This window comes from Pyrus communis, chromosome 3, assembly GCF_041283825.1.
Source record: "Pyrus communis isolate YQ-2024b chromosome 3, ASM4128382v1, whole genome shotgun sequence".
In the NCBI taxonomy this organism is placed as follows: Eukaryota; Viridiplantae; Streptophyta; class Magnoliopsida; order Rosales; family Rosaceae; genus Pyrus; species Pyrus communis.
In genome coordinates, this window is record NC_142567.1 from 3,922,298 (window position 1) to 3,945,599 (window position 23,302).

General features: G+C 37.6%; 2 protein-coding genes and 3 pseudogenes across 9 annotated transcripts; 1 reads left to right on the forward strand and 4 right to left on the reverse strand.

The window, feature by feature from the left end:
• Positions 1 to 669: 669 nt before the first annotated feature.
• Positions 670 to 4,054, forward strand: LOC137715813 (multiple organellar RNA editing factor 8, chloroplastic/mitochondrial-like). Its single transcript, XM_068455161.2, has 4 exons — positions 670 to 1,232; positions 2,196 to 2,293; positions 2,385 to 2,450; positions 3,007 to 4,054. Exons 1-4 carry the CDS (start codon positions 823 to 825, stop codon positions 3,642 to 3,644), a joined length of 1,212 nt encoding a protein of 403 aa, XP_068311262.2. The 5' UTR covers positions 670 to 822; the 3' UTR covers positions 3,645 to 4,054.
• Positions 4,055 to 4,179: 125 nt separating this feature from the next.
• On the reverse strand, positions 4,180 to 6,585 carry LOC137716604 (receptor-like protein 2 pseudogene; annotated as a pseudogene).
• Positions 6,586 to 10,245: 3,660 nt separating this feature from the next.
• On the reverse strand, positions 10,246 to 13,562 carry LOC137714134 (protein MANNAN SYNTHESIS-RELATED 2-like). Of its 7 annotated transcripts, none has more exons than XR_015960494.1 (6): positions 13,507 to 13,562; positions 13,184 to 13,418; positions 12,992 to 13,094; positions 12,789 to 12,869; positions 12,370 to 12,506; positions 10,246 to 11,550 (listed from the first exon to the last, which is right to left on the reverse strand). XR_015960494.1 is itself a non-coding variant. In XM_088690689.1 (5 exons), exons 2-5 carry the CDS (start codon positions 13,201 to 13,203, stop codon positions 12,423 to 12,425), a joined length of 288 nt encoding a protein of 95 aa, XP_088546815.1. In that variant the 5' UTR covers positions 13,204 to 13,418; positions 13,507 to 13,562; the 3' UTR covers positions 12,002 to 12,422. The 7 variants fall into 7 exon arrangements, 1 of the variants encoding a protein (XP_088546815.1); XR_015960499.1 differs by having other exon boundaries at positions 12,717 to 12,869; XR_015960498.1 differs by having other exon boundaries at positions 12,652 to 12,869.
• A 1,233-nt stretch (positions 13,563 to 14,795) lies between these two features.
• LOC148697772 (receptor-like protein 2 pseudogene) lies at positions 14,796 to 17,184 on the reverse strand (annotated as a pseudogene). The gene has a single exon (XR_015960493.1). The product of XR_015960493.1 is annotated as a receptor-like protein 2 pseudogene (transcript).
• An 810-nt stretch (positions 17,185 to 17,994) lies between these two features.
• LOC148697773 (receptor-like protein 2 pseudogene) lies at positions 17,995 to 20,349 on the reverse strand (annotated as a pseudogene).
• Between the last annotated feature and the right edge of the window lie 2,953 nt (positions 20,350 to 23,302).

Here is a 23,302-nt window from a genome sequence, read left to right on the forward strand (position 1 = left end):
GTGAGCGAAGCCCATCTTGGTTATGGGCTTGCCAAAGTAATAAAGAAGAGGCTTACAGTCGGGAAAGTGATTTTCACACGAAATTTTAAGCTTGTCACACATATTTTTTTTATTATTTATGATTATTGGATTAATCATAATTAAACATAATCATGTAAGAAGTTAAACATGATGATTATGTAGAATCACTTTTAGTTTAAGTGATTTCTTAAGAAAGTACATCGGAGGTGCTTCATTAGTCTTTACGAAAGATATTTTTTTCTGAGAAAAAAATATCGCTTAAAACCTTTAGTAATGTTTTTAAATTACTAAATCACTTCAATCGAAAGACAAAGAATCTCAAAGATTAACAGAGAGCTAGATTGTACTTAAATATCGAGAAGTCTGCACCCTTGTAAAATTGCATGGTCATCCAATTGATTTGATTGTTACATTCAAAATTTTCTCATAGAACGTTTAGAAAATGAAAAGGAGATAGCACTTTACTGCAGTGGTAGAAAATAATCATACTCATACATCACAGTGCGATTTTGATCCCCACCGACATCCCTCTCTTACAACTAATAATTTAATTCAATAAAGTTGTCGTTTGTAAAAAAAAAAAAAAAAAAAAATTGAAAAAAAAAAAATTTAAAAGCACAAATAACTGAAAAAGATAAGAAGATAATTGGAATGGCATTTTGAGATATACTGATAAATTGAAAATCGAGGGGTATTTATCATCACTCAGTCGCTGCTATAAAAACTCCGCCAAAACCCTAACACTGCCCTTATCTCCCACTGAGGGTTTATCAGAGCCCCAAACCCTCGTCGCGATCAACCATGGCGACCCATTTCTTCTCTCGCTCGATTCCCAAGTCCCAAGCCGTGGCTTCATTTATCTCTCGCTCCCTCTCCACCGCCACCTCCGCCACTTCCCTATCCACCACCGCCGCCCAATCTCGCTCTTCTTCGCTTTCTCTCCTCCACCGCCTCCGCCCTCTCGCCGGAGTCATGGCTTCCGCCGGAAGGCTCTCCCCTGCAATCGTCCGGTGCTTGTCGACCAGATCGACGACGTCGTCGCTCAGGGACCCGAACCCTAACTGGTCGAACCGGCCTCCCAAGGAGACGATCCTCCTCGATGGGTGTGACTTCGAGCACTGGTTGGTTGTCATGGAGGCCCCTCAGGGTGATATCACTAGGGATGAGATCATCAATAGCTACATCAAAACCCTGGCTACCGTTGTCGGAAGGTAACACCTACTATTAATTTCTGTCTGATTTAATCATTTGTCTTACTTTTAATGTCTTTGGATTATGAGAAATCAGAATTGGAAATGGAATTTTAGAATTTATATGTCTGTGTTTATAGTGTATTTGTATCTTTAATTCATTTTCAATTTATATCTGTATTTGTTTTTTTCAAAGTTGTTGCTTTTTAATATTCTCTTTTTCGCTCTTGATTACAGTAGTGTTTTGGGTTAAGTTGATTTGAATTGCACCAGGAAACTTTTGTTTGAGAAAATACAAGAGGTGGTTTCTCTATTGGGGGAGGGTTGTATGCTCATGCTACTTTCTGGCATTTATCTTGTTGTAGGATATTAGTTTATTTGTGTTATACACCGACTCGATTATGGTGTATAACATAATATATGAACATTTTCTTAATACCGTTAATGGCTTTCTGTTGTATGCAGCTGTAAAAGTTAATGGCTTTCTGTTGTAAGACAGGAAATGATTTTGTAATTGCAATTGGCCTTTATATCATTTTTGTAGGGTTTTTGACTTGATTTTTTTATATCACATAAATGTGTGTGTTGCGCTAAATTTCTTTTGTTTCTGTATATTTCCGCCGAAATTTGGGGGTGCAATTCTTAATGTTGGGTTCTATGTTTTGAAGTTCTAACAAAAGCAAAACTCATTAACTTTTTTGTAGGCTTTTGATATTCAAAATCTAAACTATAAACCCACTTTGTGGCAGGGTCTTAATGATCTCTTAAATAGTATGGTCTTAATCATGTTTCTTATAGCATGGTCTTGATCACTTTTTTTTTTTACAGACTAAAGGTTTTGTAAGATTCATGGCTTTCACATTTCAAAAAGCACATAGGATTGTACTGTATTCCTATTGTTTGTGTTTCCTGTGATTTATATTTTGTAATGAAGATTTATATAAACAAGTTTACATTGCTTGTACACATTCGGCTGAACTGCAGTGAGGACGAAGCAAGAATGAAGATTTACTCAGTTTCAACTAGGTGCTATTATGCGTTTGGGGCGCTTGTATCTGAAGAGGTTTCACTCAAAATCAAAGGTGATTCTGCTTCTAAGTTGGGATTTTATTATTTTCTTGTGTCTGAGTTCTCATGTATACATGTGTGTGTGTATTTGTAAAATTCTTGCAGAGTTGCCTGGAGTCCGTTGGGTACTTCCCGATTCCTACTTGGATGTTAAGAACAAAGATTATGGAGGTACGGATATGCTTGTTTCTTCAAGTTGAATTTCAAAGAAAACAAATTATTTATAGCAATTGATTCATTTAAGTCATAAGTTCCATTCCGTAATTGCTCTGGCAGTCTGATGATATTTTGATTTTAGATTTATTTCTTTATTTTTTCTGACAAAGGATAGTTTGAGGCTCTAGAATGTGACAGATGTGAAAGTTATTAGGCAGTTGATGCTGTAGCAGTGCTAGTGGTGTGTAGAACCGGTGAAATATAAAGACCCCTGTTGAAGGCTTTCTGCAACCCTAGTCATTTTGTACAGAGTTTTTGTGTAAAATATCATAATTTTGAACTAACTAGTTTCGCGTGTCAATTACATCCGAAAAAAATGATCCACGGTAATTTTCATTTCAAAATTTCTGTACTCCCAAGAATTGTGGTCTGGGTACCGAGTGTTATAGTAATATTAAACAGTGTGTGTTTTTTTCTACATTGTATAGCTTTTTCTATGTTGTTTTCAACTAAGTTAACCAGGAAAATTCTTTTATCCACGATTTGTTTGCTTTCTTGTTTGTTTTGGCAGGTGAACCTTTTATTAATGGCCAAGCAGTGCCATATGATCCCAAGTACCATGAGGAATGGATAAGAAACAATAGTCGAGCAAATGAGAGAAACAGGCGTAATGACAGACCTCGTAACTTTGACAGATCAAGGAACTTTGAAAGGAGAAGGGAAAATATGCAGAATCGTGATTTTCAGAATACGGGTCCATCTCCTATGCCTAATCAAGCTGGGCCAAATTCGGGACCTGGACCTGCCAACATGGGTCCTCCACCCCCCAACAGGGGTCCAATGTCTCCCAACATGGGTCCTCCACCCCCCAACAGGGCTCCAATGTCTCCCAACATGGGTCCTCCACCCCTGAACAGGGCTCCAATGCCACCTCCCAACATGGGTCAACCAAACAACTACAATAATCCCCAGCCAAGCAACAACTGGAATTCTGGGCCACCAAACAGCTATAATCAGGCGCCTCCCAACAGCTACAATCAGATGCCGCCCAACAACTACAATCAGATGCCTCCCAATAACCCGGGAGGGGTGCCACCAAACAACATGGCTCCGCCTTCTAATGCAGGATGGAATGACCCTGGACAATACCAGAATAACTACACGCCAGACAGGGATGCTGGAGTCAATCCTGGTCCAAACCGTTACTAAGCTTGAGGCTAGTTGCGGTATGATGAGTCTTGAAGGCATGTTGTAGATAAACGAGGAGGTTGCTCGAGGTGGGCTGTAGGTTTCAATGTTTCTGGTCTTGAATGATATTTCGTTTGGCATATTGCTGTGGTCGGATCGTGGTTGCCTTTCATCCGAATATGATTACACTTTCAAGGTCATCTTATGCGATTAGTCGTGTCTTTACTTTGGTGCGCAGCATGAGTTCTTTCAGGTAGTGGACATATTGACAGAAAGCAGACTGCATGGGGATCCTTGTTAAATGGAACATGTTAATTTGCAGTACTCTCTGAAGATTATGTGTTGCTATTCGTTCGTAGATTGTTTTTGCATATTTTGGGGGTGATGTTTTTTTGCTAGAAAAATGACATGTTACATTGTCAATTTGGTAACCCGATTCTCAGTTTGGCCCCTGAATCAAAATTTTGACTTCTTTTGGCTATGTTTGGGGTGAGGGATTTCCAAGTCTCAAGGAATCGAGACCAAGTTAGAGGGGATTGGAAATGTGGGAGGGATATGAGAGGGATTTTTAAATTACGATTTACGAGTCATTTACAAAGCAGTAACTCGATAGCGTAGGGACGTTTATTATAAAATAAAAAACATGACAGAGTATTCGAAACCCCCAAATGTAACCGAGAAAAAACAAAGAACTCTATTTAGCTAAGCCATCGTTTCATCCTATTCATGCGCAATGCTGACATGACATATAGCCTATCCTGTACATTGTCTGTGAACTGAAAGTATGTATACCTCCATGCCTTCTTTACGATCAAAGAACCACATACTCCCCAGAATCCAAAAATAAACCCGAACACAGCCGAAATATAGAACCACGGAAGTTGATGCCCATCGTCCTCATCATCGTGGTTATTCTTACCATGCGCATCAGTGCGACATTCGTTTGGAAGTGGGGCACCGCAAAGTTTTGGATTCCCCTCAAATGCAGAAGCTTCAAAGCTTTGGAGCTGAGTGCTTGTTGGGATTGGACCTTCGAGATTATTGTACGAGACATCAAAGCTATTCAAGAAATTGAGGCTCGCCAGAGACGATGGGATTTTTCCGGACAAGTGATTCTTGGAGAGATTCAAAACTTCTAACATCTTAAGGTTAGACATTTGGTCCGGAACGTTGCCGGAGAAGTTGTTGTTCTCTAGAGACAACTGTTGGAGAAGCTGCAGTTGGCCGATCTCAGACGGTATATTACCGGTAATGTTGTTGGAAGAAAGATCTATCAATGAAGAAAAGCCCAATATGCGGCGTAATCCATAGGAAACTAGTACCCGGCCATTGTTCATCATGTAGATTGGCAATTCGAGTTCATATTGGTCTGCTTGAGCTGCAATAAGTTCATGTACCAACGCCGGTAGTCTACAAAGTTCCTTCGGAAATTCACCTGAAATAAGGTTCATTGCCAAGTTCATAGAAAAAAGCCTTGGTAGATCAGTCCCCAACCAGCTAGGAATTGACCCTGTGATTTTGTTACCTGCCAGATCCAAGATCTCAAGACTCTTTAGCTTTGCTAACCATACAGGTAGTCGACCGGTGAGATCACAAAATGGCAAGCTCAAAATTCGAAGATTTCGGAATCCATCAAAACCAACCATGTCGTCGTCAGATGGCATTCCTTCACCGTTAAAGTTATCCAGAAGGAGGAGTATTTGAAGACTTTTGCAATGCATCAATATCTTCATTGCTCCTGTGACATTTTCCAATCGGAGGCTACCAAGAGAGAGGAAGGACAGAGAGTTTAGCGAAAGAATCTCAGGTTGTATTTGTCCCTCTAGATTGTTCGAAGCTAATCGAATTGCTTTCAGGGATCTACATGAGTAAAGGCTTGTTGGCAACTTACCAGTGAAGTTGTTCCTATACAGGTCAAGTTTAGTAAGTTGAACAAGTTTGGAGAAATTAAGCTTGGTAATGTCTCCTTCCAAGTTATTTTTTGCCAAACGTAGTTCTACAAGGCTGCTGCAATTCATCAAAGATTGGGGCAACGAACCTTGTAGGTCGTTGAAATCGAGCTTTATGATTTTTAACCTGGAGAGCTTCCCCAAACGGAGAGGGAGTACTCCGCTCAGTTGATTGAAGGAGAGATCAAGGATTACGAGGTTGTTGAGGTTGACAATTCTCTCACTAATGCCTCCATATAGTGAATTCAGAGGTAGTGCAATTTCTTCGAGTTTGGTAGCATTATAGATATCTTCTGGAAGTAGCCCTGAGAGATTATTGTGACCAGCACGGAAGATCTGCAGCTCGGAACACCTCCCAAAACCACGTAAAATGTTGCCATTAAATTGGTTTGAGGAAAAATCCAACACTCTAATCAAGGGGTTAGAATGGAGACATATAGAGGATGGGATGTAGCTGGAGAAGGCATTGTTGCTGACGTTGAAACTTGTCAAATTCCAAGCATGCATGAAGAACGAAGACGGAATTGGACCATGGAAGCGATTGCTTGACAAATCGAGTGTCCGGATGTTTCTAGATGTTAGAGACAAAGGTAGCACTCCAAAAAGAAGGTTATAGCTCAAATCAAGAATCTCAAGAGAATCCAAGGACTCAAAGAGTTTATTTTCAAGTGAACCGTGAAGTGAATTATGGGAGAGATTCAAGTGGGTGAGATGAGTGAGGTTTCCAAGTGAGAATGACGAGGTAAAAATAACTCCGTGTAGCCCCTTCGAGGGTAAGAGCAAATGGGTGACCTGACCTTCCGGATTACAAGTGATGCCTTCCCAAGTACAACAGTTAATGGAACTCCAATTTAAAGGAGGAGAGGATAGAGTGAGGTTGAAGGACAAGAGAGCGCTACGTTCATTTTGGTTGCATGCGTGGATATTTGGAGATATAATGGACGTGAATAAGAGGATTATGAGGAGGAAGCCATGAGCCATTTTGTTTGAAGGTTTGCTGCAGTTCAATGCTTTTTGTCTTCGTATATATAGCACGATCTTGAGTCTCTACATTTAAAAAATGATGCTTGATTGGATGAAAAAGCAGCTTTTGCAACATTAGAAAACAACCATAATCACACATTAGAAGTCGAGGGGCCCTCCAAGATCCCGACTGAGAATTTGGCAAACAAGCGTAACCACACAATGCAATATTTCCAACCCCTTGAAGACGCCGAATGGAGATTTTCCACTAAAGAACCCACAAACGACAACCTTCGCTCGTTGGATCTACCAAAGAAAATTCAAGGTGGGGCAGATGATAACAACAAAAGATAATAAGCCTAATTTTTTATGATAAGAAGCCTAATTAGGCCCCAAGTACACGGAAACATTTAAAAAAAAAATGCAAGTGGTTTTTTTCTTCTAAAAAGCACTTCAGCTGCTTCAAGTGCTTCATTCTATGAGCATTTCAAGTAGTTTTTATTATTTTATTATAAAACTCACAAAATTACTGTCAACTTTTTGCCAACGTCGTTAAAAACTCTTTCGGCGATTTTAAAACATTTTTAGTTACTTTAAAAGCAGTTAAACATGCCTAATTTTGCGAAGCCTAGCTCTAAATTAAGAATAGAGAAGTAGTGAGTGTTCTTTCTTCTGTATCTCAAAACTTAAAACACGTATTTGACCTAGCAAAATGATATTATACATATACTAAAATTCAGTTCTCTAGCACTGTTCATTAACAGTGATAGGACAGAAATGCCCTCAGTTTCTTCCTTGGATAACATACTGTTTTGGCTTTCTATAGTAAAAAGTCTCTTTTGCCCTTCCGAGACTCGGGCCTTTCATCGTTTCTTTCTCTGCTTCGACCGCATTGTTTTTACTTTACCTTTCCACGCGTCAAACATCGACCCACCCTTTATGGAGAGATTTTTCAATATGACCGTCACACGAAGTGGTACATCACGTGTTCCTATATAAATGGTGATTTATGTATGTTAAAAAGTTAATAACTTAAAAATTAAAATTTTCCACCATTTGCATATATGAGAAGAAAGGAGGAACAAAGTGAAGAAACAAACTCATTTGATTAAGGAAGTTCAACTCTACTCATTGTTTCTTATTTTAGATAGGGCTGTAATTGGATTTCCACACATATACAAGTAGTACGGTTTATCATGTATATTTAAAACTTGTGATATATTTTATACAGTTTTAAAACCCGTAGCATCGCGCGGGCACTCTTGCTAGTTATATGGCTAAAACGCTCATGTCATAGAGAAGCAATAACTGTCGTTCATCTCACCCTGTATTAGGGGCACAAATTGGAGACCCCAACCTTAAAGTCTCAAACTGTATTCGAATTGCTCAATAATTTGGTCTAATTAAATGCATGCATTTGTATTGTTCATATGAATTAAATTCCACGCTCTACGTTATTTTCCTGCTGAAATGATTTTTCTTTGAAGATTGGACGTCACTCATTTTTCTCCACCACTGAGTTACATATCTGATCCATCATACTCGCAATGTCCATTAAGATGCTGTATTTACGCATCAATAGTTATTGACCGTAATTAAGATAGCCCCGTGAAGATGGGCAAGTGGTACTATGGTACCGTGATGAACTAGTTTTTATACTATATATTTCGTCCTTTTATATTTGTTTTCTTGTCTAGTTTAGTTGGAAGTTTTAAGTATTTGGGATACTTTTGCCATTTTGTGTTTCTAGGAGTAGCATGATCGAGTTTGGTGGATGTAGAAACTGATTTTCCTTGGTTATTACACCATCGATCTACATTATACACACACACACACACAAGTAAGTAGCTAATACTCTACGGTTACATCTTAAAGACCATAAATATACACATAAATATGGAGTTACAACATAACGGACAATTGGCCAATATTCTATAATTAGTGTCATTAACTAGTGTAACTCCCTAACAATGGAAAAGTATGCAAACGGTTGAATTTTTGAGGTCAGCTGAAGATAATCATATCAAGCATACGTCTGTCGTAGTCCTCTCACAGGAAATGGGCTTCAAACGTTACTGAAAGCCAAATCTAGTGGAATCTAGTTGGAGTAGAGATTAATAATTGCATCTGCACATTTTAATAACGTAGCATTTGGTTCTATCTGACCAAAAAGATAAGGTTGGGGACAATGAAAATGGAGGACGACCATTTTGTTGTGAAAAGAAGATTTCAAACCAAAGTGAATACTTTTAAGTGCAATAGTCTTGTCTTGTGGTGGATCAAATAGTAAGTCTTGTCTTTATAATACAATTCTTAAACGCGTGAAGAGAAAAAAAAAAAGGCAGAGGAACGGACAGGAGGGAGGAGCACACACGGAAGTGGGAAAGAAAGAGAAGAAAGAATAAAATAAAATAAAAGTGTGGACGGAACGCGTGAAGAGAGAAAAAAAAAAGGGCAGAGGAACGGACAGGAGGGAGGAGCACACACGGAAGTGGGAATGAAAGAGAAGAAAAAATAAAATAAAATAAAAGTGTGGACGGAACGCGTGAAGGAAAAAAAAAAACAAAGGCAGAGGAACGGACAGGAGGGAGGAGCACACACGGAAGTGGGAAAGAAAGAGAAGAAAAAATAAAATAAAATAAAAGTGTGGACGGAACAGACGGCATTATGGAAAGAGGAAAGAAAAGATAGTGGAAAATAAAGGGAATGGGGATTATTGGGTTGGACCCGACTTCTCTGCCTTCTTAGTCTGATATGCTTTCATCTTCTTCTATTTTGTACGGTTATAATTAAACTACGTTAATATTTTATATTAATTTTTTTATAAAGATAATAAAACAAAAAGTAATAGTGATATAAAATATTAACGTGATTTAACCGTGACAGTACAAATAAGAGGGGATGAGAATGTATGGGAACTGAGAGGGTAGAGAAGCCAGGTCGATTGGGTTTTGGTTGGCAACTTTACAGTTACTTGGACAAAGAGAGAGCAAAAGAGAAGGAACAGACTCGGAGAGGAAAAACAAAAGGCATAGGGAGAAACGGACGAAAGGCCAGTGGAAGAGCATTGAAGGGCAGAGGAGAGGAAGTCAGGAGCAGAGGAGAGCAAAGGAATGGAGAGCTCGTCTAGTAAAAAAGGGGTGTCTTCTTTCTTTGATTTTTCATAGATAATTTCTTATGTATTAATACAAGTATGTGTAACTAATTTCTTTTCGTTAAAGTGAGGCCATGAGCCTTAACTTGAATACGTAGATTTCTCTTTTAATTGCTTAAATGTTGTTACATGCTTGCTTTGATATTTTCAATCAATGAATTATACATGTGCCTTGATGCTTGATCACCATTAAGAAGTTTAGAAAAGTCATCGGATGCAATTTTGAACGAATGTCACGTTAAAATTGGTTATGCTTCTTGTGAGTGAGGATTGTAATTTCTCCTAACGTAAATATCATTCTCTTGGGAATCACATGGTTTACCAAAAGGATTTTCACCAAGATTAATGAATCACTCATGTTTATATTTAATCCAAACGTCATGGATGAATTGCATGTAGTGGCATGCGTTTTAGCTTGAACTGGTAAAATGCCCCCGTGTTGCTGCAGGACTTGAATGCACTAGTCTTAACTACATGCATAAGACACATTTAACCTGAAAAAAATTCAATATAATCATGAACAAACAAAAGGCTTAGATGAGTGAATGGTGTAGGCAAGATAAGCAGCTTGGCTTTTATATACATTCAACCGAGTTGATTACAAAAGATGTGGTTGCAAAAAATGCTTTGTTTCCCTAAGCAACATGCATTTTACACAAATATTGCCCTTGAAGTTAAGATGGCAAAATATATGTCCTGCAGGTCAGCCAGCCTGTTTTAGCAGTTAAACAAAAAAACATAAAAGGTAAATTGTTCTTGTTTCAGCAGCTAAGCAACCAAGTAGAAGAATGTTTGTTCAAGTTGATGCAATGAGAGTTCTCCTTATACATCAACACTAAGCAAAATTAACTGAGCTAGTTTGTGGATATGCAACCCAAAATTAACACTAATAAAAATAGCACTTGAATCAAATGCATAAGCAAAAGCAGATGTTAAACATGAGAAAAATTACATAGAAAAGAAAACAATGTTAAATATCCTAGGTGCTCCATTTATATTTCTTCTCTATTTCTATATATTTAAACGACCAATTATCAGCACAAATATTTCATTTCCTTGCAGCTACCACAACTACATATAAAACATACTTGATAGTATGTATAAGACAGTTTTGCAGGCGTATAAAGGCAGCATATTGAATTCCCATTAACAATTGAGTGTGAAATATGCAGAAAGATTGAAACATTACTCACAGAAGGTGAATTGAAATGTGTATCAATTATGACCACAACAAAGGCTAACAACTTCTTCACACTAAGCAAATAAGTTGAAAACAACAATGGTTAGGTTATCATTTTCTAATAAGTTGACAATGAAAGAGAAGACTACTACCTTTATTGGGTTTCATGGTTGGGAACTTGGGAGCTCCTTTTTTCTTCCATAAACATGGCTTTAAAATAATTTGAAGCTGCAATGGACAAACATTGAGGAGTAATGAAGATTTGTGGTTGTTACCCAAATTTAAACTTGCACAGAAAACCATTTCAAAATCCAAATTACAGTTCTAAATACAGAATATCATTGGTCAATCTTTTGGCAAATAAATACAGAACGAAGAAATTAAAATGGCCCAAAATTTAATAAACAAACATCAGAATGCAGAAAATGAAATTACCAAAAAAATTATAGACAAAAATCCAAACTCACGACCAAATTCACTTAAAAAATGCACAAAAAAAAGAAAAAACCAAAATCAATGGCAAATTATACGAAGAATACTACAAAATCATAAAAAAATTATTGAAACATAGAAATTTGAAGCAGATGTTTACATGCAATAGACCCCTCCACTTTCTCTTCAGGGGAGGCCTTGGAGGGAGTTCCACTTCCAAGGGTTGTTCCTTTTGTATACATTGAAATTCTGAAATATACAAAAAATAATGTACATTAGACCATCTCCAATGGTTGGGATAAAAGCGAAATTTTTTAGCCCGAAAAATTTAGCTTTTAGCCCAGAAACAGCTTTTTTTGCTCTAACCGTTCTAGTCTAAAATTTTAGCCCGGGATTATCAAAGAATGAATTTAGGCTTTATTTTTTGTTAAATTAATTTTTTTAAAAAATAAATAAATATGTAAACTATCGTAAATTAATTTTATGAACATTTTAATCTAAAAAAAATTTAAATTCCAATAAATATTGGGTGAAGTCCATTCCGATTTATGGGCTAAATTTTGGGGGGAATTTGGCATTGGTTTAGCATTTAGCCCAAAATTTCCCCTTGAGTTGGAGTGGGTTTGTGGGGAAATTTTGGGGGGTAATTTGACTTTTAGCCTACCATTGGAATTGGTCTTAAGAGAACATATATAGAAGCCAAATACATTTATTATTAATAATTATATTCATCACTATTTGCTTTCCGTGTACACCATCATCTCCACCATACCCCACCTTTTTTTTTCCTTATTTTTCCTTTCCACTTTCGGCTACTTTCTCTCCTTAAATTTGGAGTGATTGAAGGCACGACTAATTGCTTGTTGCGTCTTTGCCTCCTTCTCGGCTTCTCTATAAGAGAGGCTTTATCTTGTATTCTTAACAACACATCAATATATCATTTCAATTCAATACAAATCAATCTTTCAACCAAATTTACATTCAAATTTAACATTTATTATTTCCACACACGCACGTACACCCAGATCATCCAAGAAAAATATAGGATTTGCTGAAGAAATCACTCACCAGATCCATGAAGAAAAAGTCCATGCAGGCAGTAAAGGCACCAGTTCATTCAGTCAAAGAAGCTGCAGTTGGTTTTGTGGATTCGGTAGATGAGTTGATGAGAAACCGTTTGAGACCAACCTCAAGGCGACTGTCGCCTGCACATATAAACACCACATAAAAATCACAAAAAATTAAAAATAAAATAAAACCGAAAACATGTGATTAGCAATATCAGTATCTCTTGCATAATCGTAAAGTTTTGTGCTGCAACCCCCTTAGAAAAAGAGTATGAAATACTACAATTATCAAACTGCAGGAGTCCATCCTGGTTTGATATGTATCTGATTTCAGGAATTTTCGTGCACATTATCTCTTGCTCTTCTCTTAAGCAGTGAAGCAGCTTTCTCGAACAGTAGAGAACAGATCTAGAAATGCACCAGTAGGGGTTCCAAGCAGCTTTCTATAACTAATTCAGAATCCAGGTACTTTGACTTCTTGTCTGCTGGGATAGTGCCATCCTGCAATGAATTCCAGACTCATTAAGTACAAAATCTACATCTGAAATAGCATTGCAATGATATGGGTTTCGGAAAGAAACTGAAACATGGTAAAAAATTCAAGCCATAACAGATGTGTGCACCTTGATATACGTTTTCGGGAAGATGTCTTTCAGATCATCAAGACTGCTGTCCCATTTTGATTCGGTCAAATAGATTGTGGTATCCTTTGTGAATCCAAGTTTCCTAAAAAATAAAGCAATCCCTTGTGCATTATAGCAACTTCGTTAGAATATAGTCACTACTCGTTATTCATAGTTTTAAAGGAAACTTACTGGTAGACCGCCTTCAGCATCAACAGTGGTCAAAATATTGATTTTATCCATACCCCAAACTTTGATTGCATAGTCATCGCCAACAGCCAAATACTTATTCTTGCTTGTATCAAACTGAACAACACCCAAAGATGGTTTTTGAAATCCTACGTAATTCCTATTTATTACACCATCATTTTCATTCCATTCAACAACATGAGATTCTCCATCTTTACTTGTCCCGCATGAAAAGAGCCTGCATTGCGTTTAATGTAAAGATTGAATTTTCTTGTTGCCTGGAATATAGGTGTAGGTCGCAATAACATTTGAAAGGAGTGGTATACCAACCTTTTACCATCTGCACCATAGGCCATTGTCGTGATTGAGTGATCAGGAGCAATATTGGCATATTGCTGTGGTCGGATCGTGGTTGCCTTTCATCCGAATATGATTACACTTTCAAGGTCATCTTATGCGATTAGTCGTGTCTTTACTTTGGTGCGCAGCATGAGTTCTTTCAGGTAGTGCACATATTGACAGAAAGCAGACTGCATGGGGATCCTTGTTAAATGGAACATGTTAATTTGCAGTACTCTTTGAAGATTATGTGTTGCTATTCGTTCGTAGATTGTTTTTGCATATTTTGGGGGTGATGTTTTTGCATATTTTGACTTCTTTTGGCTATGTTTGGGGTGAGGGATTGTAAACACGAAAAATTCCTTAGACAAGAAACAAGAATATGTGTACAAAATAATATTTTGTATTAATGATTTTTAGGGTTACAATCTCTTTGTAATTGGATCCTCTGATTCTATCTTCGTAGGGTGTAGGTTTGTGGATGAGCTGTTGATCCAAAGGGCCGTCGGGGCTTGATCTAGGGATAAACAGTTGATGAATGGATCTCCAAGGGGCGTTGGGCTTGATCTTGAAGAATGGGTGTATAGGTTTGTTGAGATTGTTGATCCAAAGGGCCGTTGGGGCTTGATCTTAGGATGAACGGATGATGAATGATGAACACTTTCTTCAAGGGGGCGTTGGGCTTGATCTTGAAGAATGGGTGTATAGGTTTGTTGAGATTGTTGATCCAAAGGCCCGTTGGGGCTTGATCTTAGGATGAACGGATGATGAATGATGAACACTTTCTTCAAGGGGCGTTGGGCTTGATCTTGAAGAATGAACAGATGATGAACGATGAACACTTCTCTTCAAGGGCCGTCGGGGCTTGATCTTGAAGGAAGATTTGACGAAGAACGAAGATAGCTTTCTTGGTCCTTCGAGATTTGCTTGAGAGCTTTAGAGTTTCAAAGCTTCAAAGTTTTGGTGTGATATCAATTCCCCTCCCCAAAATGAATGCCTTGGCTTCCTATTTATAGAATTCCAAAACTTGATTTTTGGATTTAAATAATCAGATGAAATAAATCATTTCTGCCAGGTATTGACACGTGTCCTATTTGATGACTTTTCCAATTTATTTCGATTTTTCGTTGAGTCACACGCTACATGTAAAATTTATGTGACACGTGAGTGTTGAAATTTTAATTATTGGTCAACATTCATTTCACTGAAATTTTGATGTCTACAGGGATTTCCAAGTCTCAAGGAATCGAGACCAAGTTAGAGGGGATTGGAAATGTGGGAGGGATATGAGAGGGATTTTTAAATTACGATTTACGAGTCATTTACAAAGCAATAGCTTCGATAGCGTAGGGACGTTTATTATAAAATAAAATACATGACAGAGTATTCGAAACCCCCAAATGTAACCTAGAAAAAACAAAGAACTTTATTTAGCTAAGCCATCGTTTCATCCTATTCATGCGCAATGCTAACATGACATAGAGCCTATCCTGTACATTGTCTATGAATTGAAAGTACGCATACCTCCATGTCTTCTTTACGATCAAAGAACCACATACTCCCTAGAATCCAAAAATAAACCCGAACACAACCGAAATATAGAACCACGGAAGTTGATGCCCATCGTCCTCATCATCGTGGTTATTCTTACCATGCGCATTAGTGCGACACTTGTTTGGAAGTGGGGCACTGCAAAGTTTTGGATTCCCCTCAAATGCAGAAGCTTCAAAGCTTTGGAGCTGAGTGCTTGTTGGGATTGGACCTTCAAGATTATTGTACGAGACAACAAAGCTATTCAAGAAATTGAGGCTCGCCAGAGACGATGGGATTTTTCCGGACAAGTGATTCTTGGAGAGATTCAAAACTTCTAACTTCTAAAGGTTAGACATTTGGTCTGGAATGTTGCCGGAGAAGTTGTTGTTGTCTAGATACAACTCTTGGAGTAGCTGCAGTTGGCCGATCTCAGACGGTATATTACCGGTAATGTTGTTGGAAGAAAGTTCTATCAATGAAGGAAAGCCATACAATATGCGGCGTAATCCATAGGAAATTAGTACCCGGCCATCGTTCATAATGTACGTTGGCAATTCGAGTTCATATTAGTCTGCTTGAGTTGCAATAGGTTCATGTACCAACACCGGTATTCTACAAAGTTCTTTCGGAAATTCACCTGAAATAAGGTTCATTGCCAAGTTTATAGAAAAAAGCCTTGGTAGATCAGTCCCCAACCAGCTAGGAATTGACCCTGTGATTTTGTTACCTGCCAGATCCAAGATCTCAAGACTCTTTAGCTTTGCTAACCATACAGGTAGTCGACCGGTGAGATCACAAAATGGCAAGCTCAAAATTCGAAGATTTCGGAATCCATCAAAACCAACCATGTCGTCGTCAGATGGCATTCCTTCACCGTTAAAGTTATCCATAAGGAGGAGTATTTGAAGACTTTTGCAATGCATCAATATCTTCATTGCTTCCGTGACATTTTCCAATCGGAGCTCACTAAGAGAGAGGAAGGACAAAGAGTTTAGCGAAAGAATCTCAGGTTGTATTTGTCCCTCTAGATTGTTCGAAGCTAATCGAACTGCTTTCAGGGATCTACATGAGTACAGGCTTGTTGGCAACTTACCAGTGAAGTTGTTCCTATACAGGTCAAGTTTAGTAAGTTGAACAAGTTTGGAGAAATTAAGCTTGGTAATGTCTCCTTCCAAGTTATTTCGTCCCAACCGTAGTTCTACAAGGCTGGTGCAATTCATCAAAGACTGGGGCAAAAGACCTTGTAGGTCGTTGAAATCGAGGGTTATGATTTTTAACCTGGATAGCTTCCCCAAATAGAGAGGGAGTACTCCGCTCAGTTGATTGAAGGAGAGATCAAGGATTGCGAGTCTGCTGAGGTTGACAATTCTCTCACTAATGCCTCCATATAGTGAATTCATATGTACTGCAATTTCTTTGAGTTTGGTAGCATTATAGATATCTTCTGGAAGTAGCCCTGAGAGATTATTGTGACCAGCACAAAAAATCTGCAGCTCGGAACACCTCCCAAAACCGGGTAAAATGTTGCCACTGAATTGGTTTGAGGAAAAATCCAACACTCTAATCAAGTGGTTAGAATGGAGACATATAGAGGACGGGATGTAGCTGGAGAAGGCATTGTTGCTGACGTTGAAACTTGTCAAATTCCAAGCAAGCATGAAGAACGAAGATGGAATTGGACCATGGAAGCAATTGCTTGACAAATCGAGTGTCCGGATGTTTCCGGATGTTAGAGACAAAGGTAGCTTTCCTGAAAAAAGGTTATAACTCAAATCAAGAATCTCAAGAGAATCCAAGGACTCAAAGAGTTTATTTTCGAGTGAACCATGAAGTGAATTGCGGGAGATATTCAAGTGGGTGAGATGCGTGAGGTTTCCAAGTGAGGATGACAAGGTAAAAATAACTCCGTCGAGCCCTTTCGATGGTAAGAGCAAATGGGTGACCCGACTTTCCAAATTACAAGTGATTCCTTCCCAACTACAGCAGTTAACGGAAGTCCAATTTAAATGAGGAGATGATAGAGTAAGGTTGAGAAACAAGAGAGAGCTACGTTCATTTTGGTTGCATGCAAGGATATCTGTAGATATAATGGACGTGAACAAGAGGATTATGAGAAGGAAGCCATGAGCCATTGTGTTAGAAGGCTTGCTGCAGCTCAATGTTTTTCTCTCTTCGTATATATAGTAGGATCTCGAGTGTCTGCATTTAGAAATTAAGCTTCATTAGATGGAAAAGCAGCTTTGGCAACATTAGAAAACAACCATAATTACACATTAGAAGTCGAGGGGTACTCCAAAAACCCAACTGAGAATTTGGCAAACAAGCATAATCACACAATGCAATTTTTTCCAACCCCTTCAAGGCCTCGGAAAGAGATTTTCCACTAAAGAAACCACTAACGACGACCTTCGCTCATTGGATTTACTAAAGAGAATTCAAGATGAGATGATAGCAACAAAGATAATAAGCTTAGTTAGGCCCGAATCACACGGAAACTTAAAAAAAAAAAAAAAAAAAAACAAGCTAAGTGCTTTGTCCCGGAAAGCACCTTAGTTGCTTCATGTGCTTCTTTCTAAAAACACTTCACGTAGTGCCTCTTTTCTTTTTTTTTTTTTTTTTTTTTTTTTAGTTTTTTGAACTCACGGCTGCGGTTAGCTTTTTTGGTTAAACATTGTTAAAAGCTCTTTTGGTGATCTTAAATCACTTTTAGTTACTTTAAAAAAGTTGTCAAACATGCCTAGTCTTGCGAAGCCCCAACTCTAAATTAAGAATAGAGAACTAGTGAGTGTTCTTTATATTGACAGAAAGCAGACTGCATGGGGATCCTTGTTAAATGGAACATGTTAATTTGCAGTCCTCTGTGAAGATTATGTATTGCTATTCTTTCGTAGATTGTTTTTTCACGATATGAGAGGGATTTGCAAATTACGATTTACGAGTCATTTACAAAGCAATAACTTCGATAACATAGGGACGTTTATTATAAAATAAAATACATAACAGAGGTTTATATTCGAAACCCTCAAATGTAATCGAGAAAAAACAAATGACTCTATTTAGCTAAGCCTTCGTTTCATCCTATTCATGCGCACTGCTAACATGACATAGAGCCTATCTTGTACGTTGTCTGTGAATCGAAAGTATGCATATCTCCATGTCTTCTTTACGATCAAAGAACCACATACTCCCCAGAATCCGAAAATAAACCCGAACACAGTGAAAATATAGAACCACGGTAGTTGATGCCCATCGTCCTCATCATCTCGGTTATTCTTATCATGCGCATCAATGCGACACTCGTTTGGAAGCGGTGCACCGCAAAGTTTTGGATTCCCCTCAAATGCAGAAGCTTCAAAGCTTTGGAGCTGAGTGCTTGTTGGGATTGGTCCTTCAAGATTATTGTACGAGACATTAATAAAAGCCAAGAAATTAAGGCTCGCCAGAGACGATGGGATTTTTCCGGACAAGTGATTCTCGGCGAGATCCAAAACTTCTAACATCTTAAGGTTAGACATTTGGTCTGGAATGTTGCCGGAGAAGTTGTTGTCGTATAGACACAACTCTTGGAGAAGCCGCAGTTGGCCGATCTCAGACGGTATATTACCGGTAATGTTGTTGGAAGAAAGATCTATCAATGAAGGAAAGCCATACATGCTGCGTAATCCATAGGAAACTAGTACCCCGCTGTACTCTATAAAATAGATTGGCAATTCGAGTTCATATTGGTCTGCTTGAGCTGCAATAGGTTCATGTACCAACGCCGGTACTTTACAAAGTTCTTTCGGAAATTCACCTGAAATAAGGTTCATTGCCAAGTTTATAGAAAAAAGCCTTGGTAGATCAGTCCCCAACCAGCTAGGAATTGTCCCTGTGATTTTGTTGCCATCCAGAGCCAAGATCTCTAGGCTCTTTAGCTTTGCTAACCATACAAGTATTCGACCTGTGAGATCACAATGCGACAAGCTCAAAAATCGAAGATTTCGAAATCCATCAAAACTAACCATGTCATCGTCAGATGGCATTCCTTCACCATTAAAGGAATGCGTAAGGAGGAGTATTTGAAGACTTTTGCAGTGCATCAATATCTTCATTGCTCCTGTGACATTTTCCAATCGGAGGCTACCAAGAGCGAGGAAGGACAGAGAGTTTAGCGAAAGAATCTCAGGTTGTATTTGTCCCTCTAGATTGTTCGAAGCTAATCGAATTGCTTTCAGGGATCTACATGAGTAAAGGCTTGTTGGCAACTTACCAGTGAAGTTGTTCCTATACAGGTCAAGTTTAGTAAGTTGAACAAGTTTGGAGAAATTAAGCTTGGTAATGTCTCCTTCCAAGTTATTTTTTGCCAAACGTAGTTCTACAAGGCTGCTGCAATTCATCAAAGATTGGGGCAACGAACCTTGTAGGTCGTTGAAATCGAGCTTTATGATTTTTAACCTGGAGAGCTTCCCCAAACGGAGAGGGAGTACTCCACTTAGTTGATTGAAGAAGAGATCAAGGATTACGAGGTTGTTGAGGTTGACAATTCTCTCACTAATGCCTCCATATAGTGAATTCAGAGGTATTGCAATTTCTTCGAGTTTGGTAGCATTATAGATATCTTCTGGAAGTAGCCCTGAGAGATTATTGTGACCAGCACGGAAGATCTGCAACTCGGAACACCTCCCAAAACCACGTAAAATGTTGCCATTAAATTGGTTTGAGGAAAAATCCAACACTCTAATCAAGGGGTTAGAATGGAGACATATAGAGGATGGGATGTAGCTGGAGAAGGCATTGTTGCTGACGTTGAAACTTGTCAAATTCCAAGCATGCATGAAGAACGAAGACGGAATTGGACCATGGAAGCGATTGCTTGACAAATCGAGTGTCCGGATGTTTCTAGATGTTAGAGACAAAGGTAGCACTCCAAAAAGAAGGTTATAGCTCAAATCAAGAATCTCAAGAGAATCCAAGGACTCAAAGAGTTTATTTTCAAGTGAACCGTGAAGTAAATTATGGGAGAGATTCAAGTGGGTGAGATGAGTGAGGTTTCCAAGTGAGGATGACGAGGTAAAAATAACTCCGTGTAGCCCCTTTGAGGGTAAGAGCAAATGGGTGACCCGACCTTCCGGATTACAAGTGATGCCTTCCCAAGTACAACAGTTAATGGAAGTCCAATTTAAAGGAGGAGAGGATAGAGTGAGGTTGAAGGACAAGAGAGCGCTACGTTCATTTTGGTTGCATGCGTGGATATTTGGAGATATAATGGACGTGAATAAGAGGATTGTGAGAAGGAAGCCATGAGCCATTGTGTTTGAAGGCTTGCTGCAGCTCAATGCTTTTTGTCTTTGTATATATAGCAGGATCTTGAGTCTCTACACTTAAAAAATTATGCTTGATTAGATGGAAAAGTAGCTTTCGCAACATTAGAAAACAACCATAACCGCACATTAGAAGTCAAGGGGTCCTCCAAGAGCCCGACTGAGAATTTGGCGAACAAGCATAACCACATAATGCAATATTTCCAACCCCTTCAAGACGTCGAATAGAGATTTTCCACTAAAGAACGCACAAACGACGACCTTCGCTCGTTAGATCTACCAAAGAAAATTCAAGGTGGGGCAGACGATAACAACAAAGATAATAAGCCTAATTTGGCCCCAAGTACATGGAAACATTTAAAAAAAAAAAAATGAAAGTGTGCTTTTTTCTAAAAAGCACATCAGTTCAGCTGCTTCAAGTGCTTCATACTACGAGCATTTCAAGTAGTTTTTATTATTTTATTATAAAACTCACAGCATTACTGTCAATTTTTTGCCAATGCTGTTAAATGTTCTTTTGGCGATCTTAAAACACATTTAGTTACTTTAAAAAGCACAGTCAAACCTGCCTAATCTACATAAATATATTATACTAACCTAGTGTACCAAAATGTTCGTATCTAAATATATTGTAATGAATTAGTGGCACATAAGAAAATATGCAAAAACATGTGTACCGAATATTTATGAAAATATTTTCTTATATAAGATTAGGCCTAACAAACGGTACGTGTTTGTCGCGTTCGTGTCGTTTTCGTGTAACACTTATTATCTTAACGAGTCGTGTCGTGTCACACCCGTTATCTTAACGGGTCCTTAACTGGTTGGGTCACTTTACCCAACGGGTAAAGTGACCCGACCCGTTATGACCCGTTAAGAAAAATGTATTTTTTTCCTTAAATTTTCACATACCACATATTGCCACATATATATCACTTCAAAACATTAAAACACATTTGTCGTTTATGTACTACATCTACACTTGAAAATAAGAGCCTAATAAACAAGCATTCATACACTACTAGTCTATTACAAAATATTAAATGTGCAAGGATATGCAAAATGAAAGAGTTTTTGTTTTCAAGGTTGTGAAGCCTTTCTCAAAAGTTTAAACCTTGCCAATGGAACTCAAAGCTTGCATATTATTCCTTTTACAAAATTCTCAATTTTCATCAATCATCATGACATAAGATTTTGTGGTATCCACTAGTGTAAATATTTTAAATTGAAGATCGAATTCATTCATTGTATTCATATAGGGTCAAGGAGTGTAGCTGTAAAAAATCATCAAAATTGGAGTTAAAATAGCCGTTAAATCGAGATTTTTTGTTGATAACGGTTAAAAAGTTTTGTCCCGTTACTTAATCTCTGAATGTTTGTTTTTTGCGATTTTTGGCATATGCGATCTTGAAGCATATACAAATAAGTTTAACGATTGGATCGTTGAAATTATTTTCATAGAATGTGTATCCCATCAAAACAATAGATTCACTAACACTTGGAGTTTATTTATACTTTTATTAAGTATAACATAAGATTTTGTGGTATCCACTAGGCTAAATATTATAAATTGAAGATCGAATTCATTCATTGTATTCATATAGGGTCAATGAGTGTAGCTGTAAAAAAATCATCAAAATCAGAGATAAAATAATTGTTAAATCTTGATTTTTCGTTGATAACCGTTGAAAAGTTTTGAACCATTACTTGATCTCTGAATGTTTGTTTTTTGCAATTTTTGGCATATGCGATCTCGAAGTATATACAAACATGTTTGACAGTTGGATCGTTGAAATTAATTTCGTAGAATGTGTATCCCATCAAAATGATAGATTCACTAATACTTAGAGTTTATATTCATAATTTCATTAAGTATAATATAAGATTTTGTAGTATCCACTAGTGTAAATATTTTAAATTGAAGATTGAGTTATTCGTTGTATTTATATAGGGTCAAGGAGTATAGCTGTAAAAAATCATCAAAATTGGAATTAAAATAACCATTAAATCATGATTTCGTTGATAACCGTTGAAAAGTTTTGTCTCGTTACTTGATCTCTGAATGTTTGTTTTTTGCAATTTTTGGCATATGCGATCTCGAAGTATATACAATAGATTCACTAACACTTAAGAGTTTTATTCATACTTTGATTTAGTATAACATAAGATTTTGTGGTATCCACTAGTGTAAATATTTAAATTGAATATCGAGTTAATTCAATGTATTCGTATATGATCAAGAAGTGTAGCTGTAAAAAATTATTAAAATCGGAGTTAAAATAACCGTTAAATCGTGATTTTTTATTGATAACCGTCGAAAAGTTTCTCCCGTTACTTGATCTCTGAATGTTTGTTTTTTGCAATTTTTGGCATATGCGATTTCGAAGTATATACAAACATGTTTGACAGCTAGATCGTTGAAACGAGTTTCGTAGAATGCGTATCCCATCAAAACAATAAATTTACTAACACTTAAGAGTTTGTTTATACTTTCATTAAGTATAACATAAGATTCTGTGGTATCCACTATTATCGAGTTCATTCATTGTATTCATATAAGGTCAAGGAGTGTAGCTGTAAAAAAATCATCAAAATCGGAGTTAAAATAACTGTTAAATCGTGATTTTTCGTTGATAACCGTCGAAAAGTTTTGTCCCGTTACTTGATCTTTGAATGTTTGTTTTTTGTGATTTATGCGATCTCGAAGCATATACAAACAAGTTTGATGGTTGGATCGTTGAAATTAGTTTCGTAGTATGCGTATGCCATCAAAACGATAAATTCACTAACACTTAAGAGTTTATTTATACTTTCATTAAGTATAACATAACATTTTGTGGTATCCACTAGTGTAAATATTTTGAATTGAAGATCAAGTTCATTCATTATATTTATATAGGGTCAAGGAGTGTAGCTGTAAAAAATCATCCAAATCGGAGTTAAAATAGCC

What these genes read in the sequence shown, in the direction of transcription:
- LOC137714134 (XM_088690689.1), bottom strand. Translation starts at nt 13,203, where the DNA reads ATGCTGAAGGCGGTCTACCA. An exon ending in ATGCTGAAGGCGGTCTACCA is followed by an intron (nt 13,095 to 13,183) that starts GTAAGTTTCCTT and finishes TTTATTTTTTAG; the next exon opens with GAAACTTGGATTCACAAAGG. An exon ending in GCTGCTTGGAACCCCTACTG is followed by an intron (nt 12,507 to 12,788) that starts GTGCATTTCTAG and finishes TTATATGTGCAG; the next exon opens with GCGACAGTCGCCTTGAGGTT.
- LOC137715813 (XM_068455161.2), top strand. Translation starts at nt 823, where the DNA reads ATGGCGACCCATTTCTTCTCTCGCTCGATTCCCAAGTCCCAAGCCGTG. An exon ending in GGTTTCACTCAAAATCAAAG is followed by an intron (nt 2,294 to 2,384) that starts GTGATTCTGCTT and finishes AAATTCTTGCAG; the next exon opens with AGTTGCCTGGAGTCCGTTGG. An exon ending in TAAGAACAAAGATTATGGAG is followed by an intron (nt 2,451 to 3,006) that starts GTACGGATATGC and finishes TTGTTTTGGCAG; the next exon opens with GTGAACCTTTTATTAATGGC.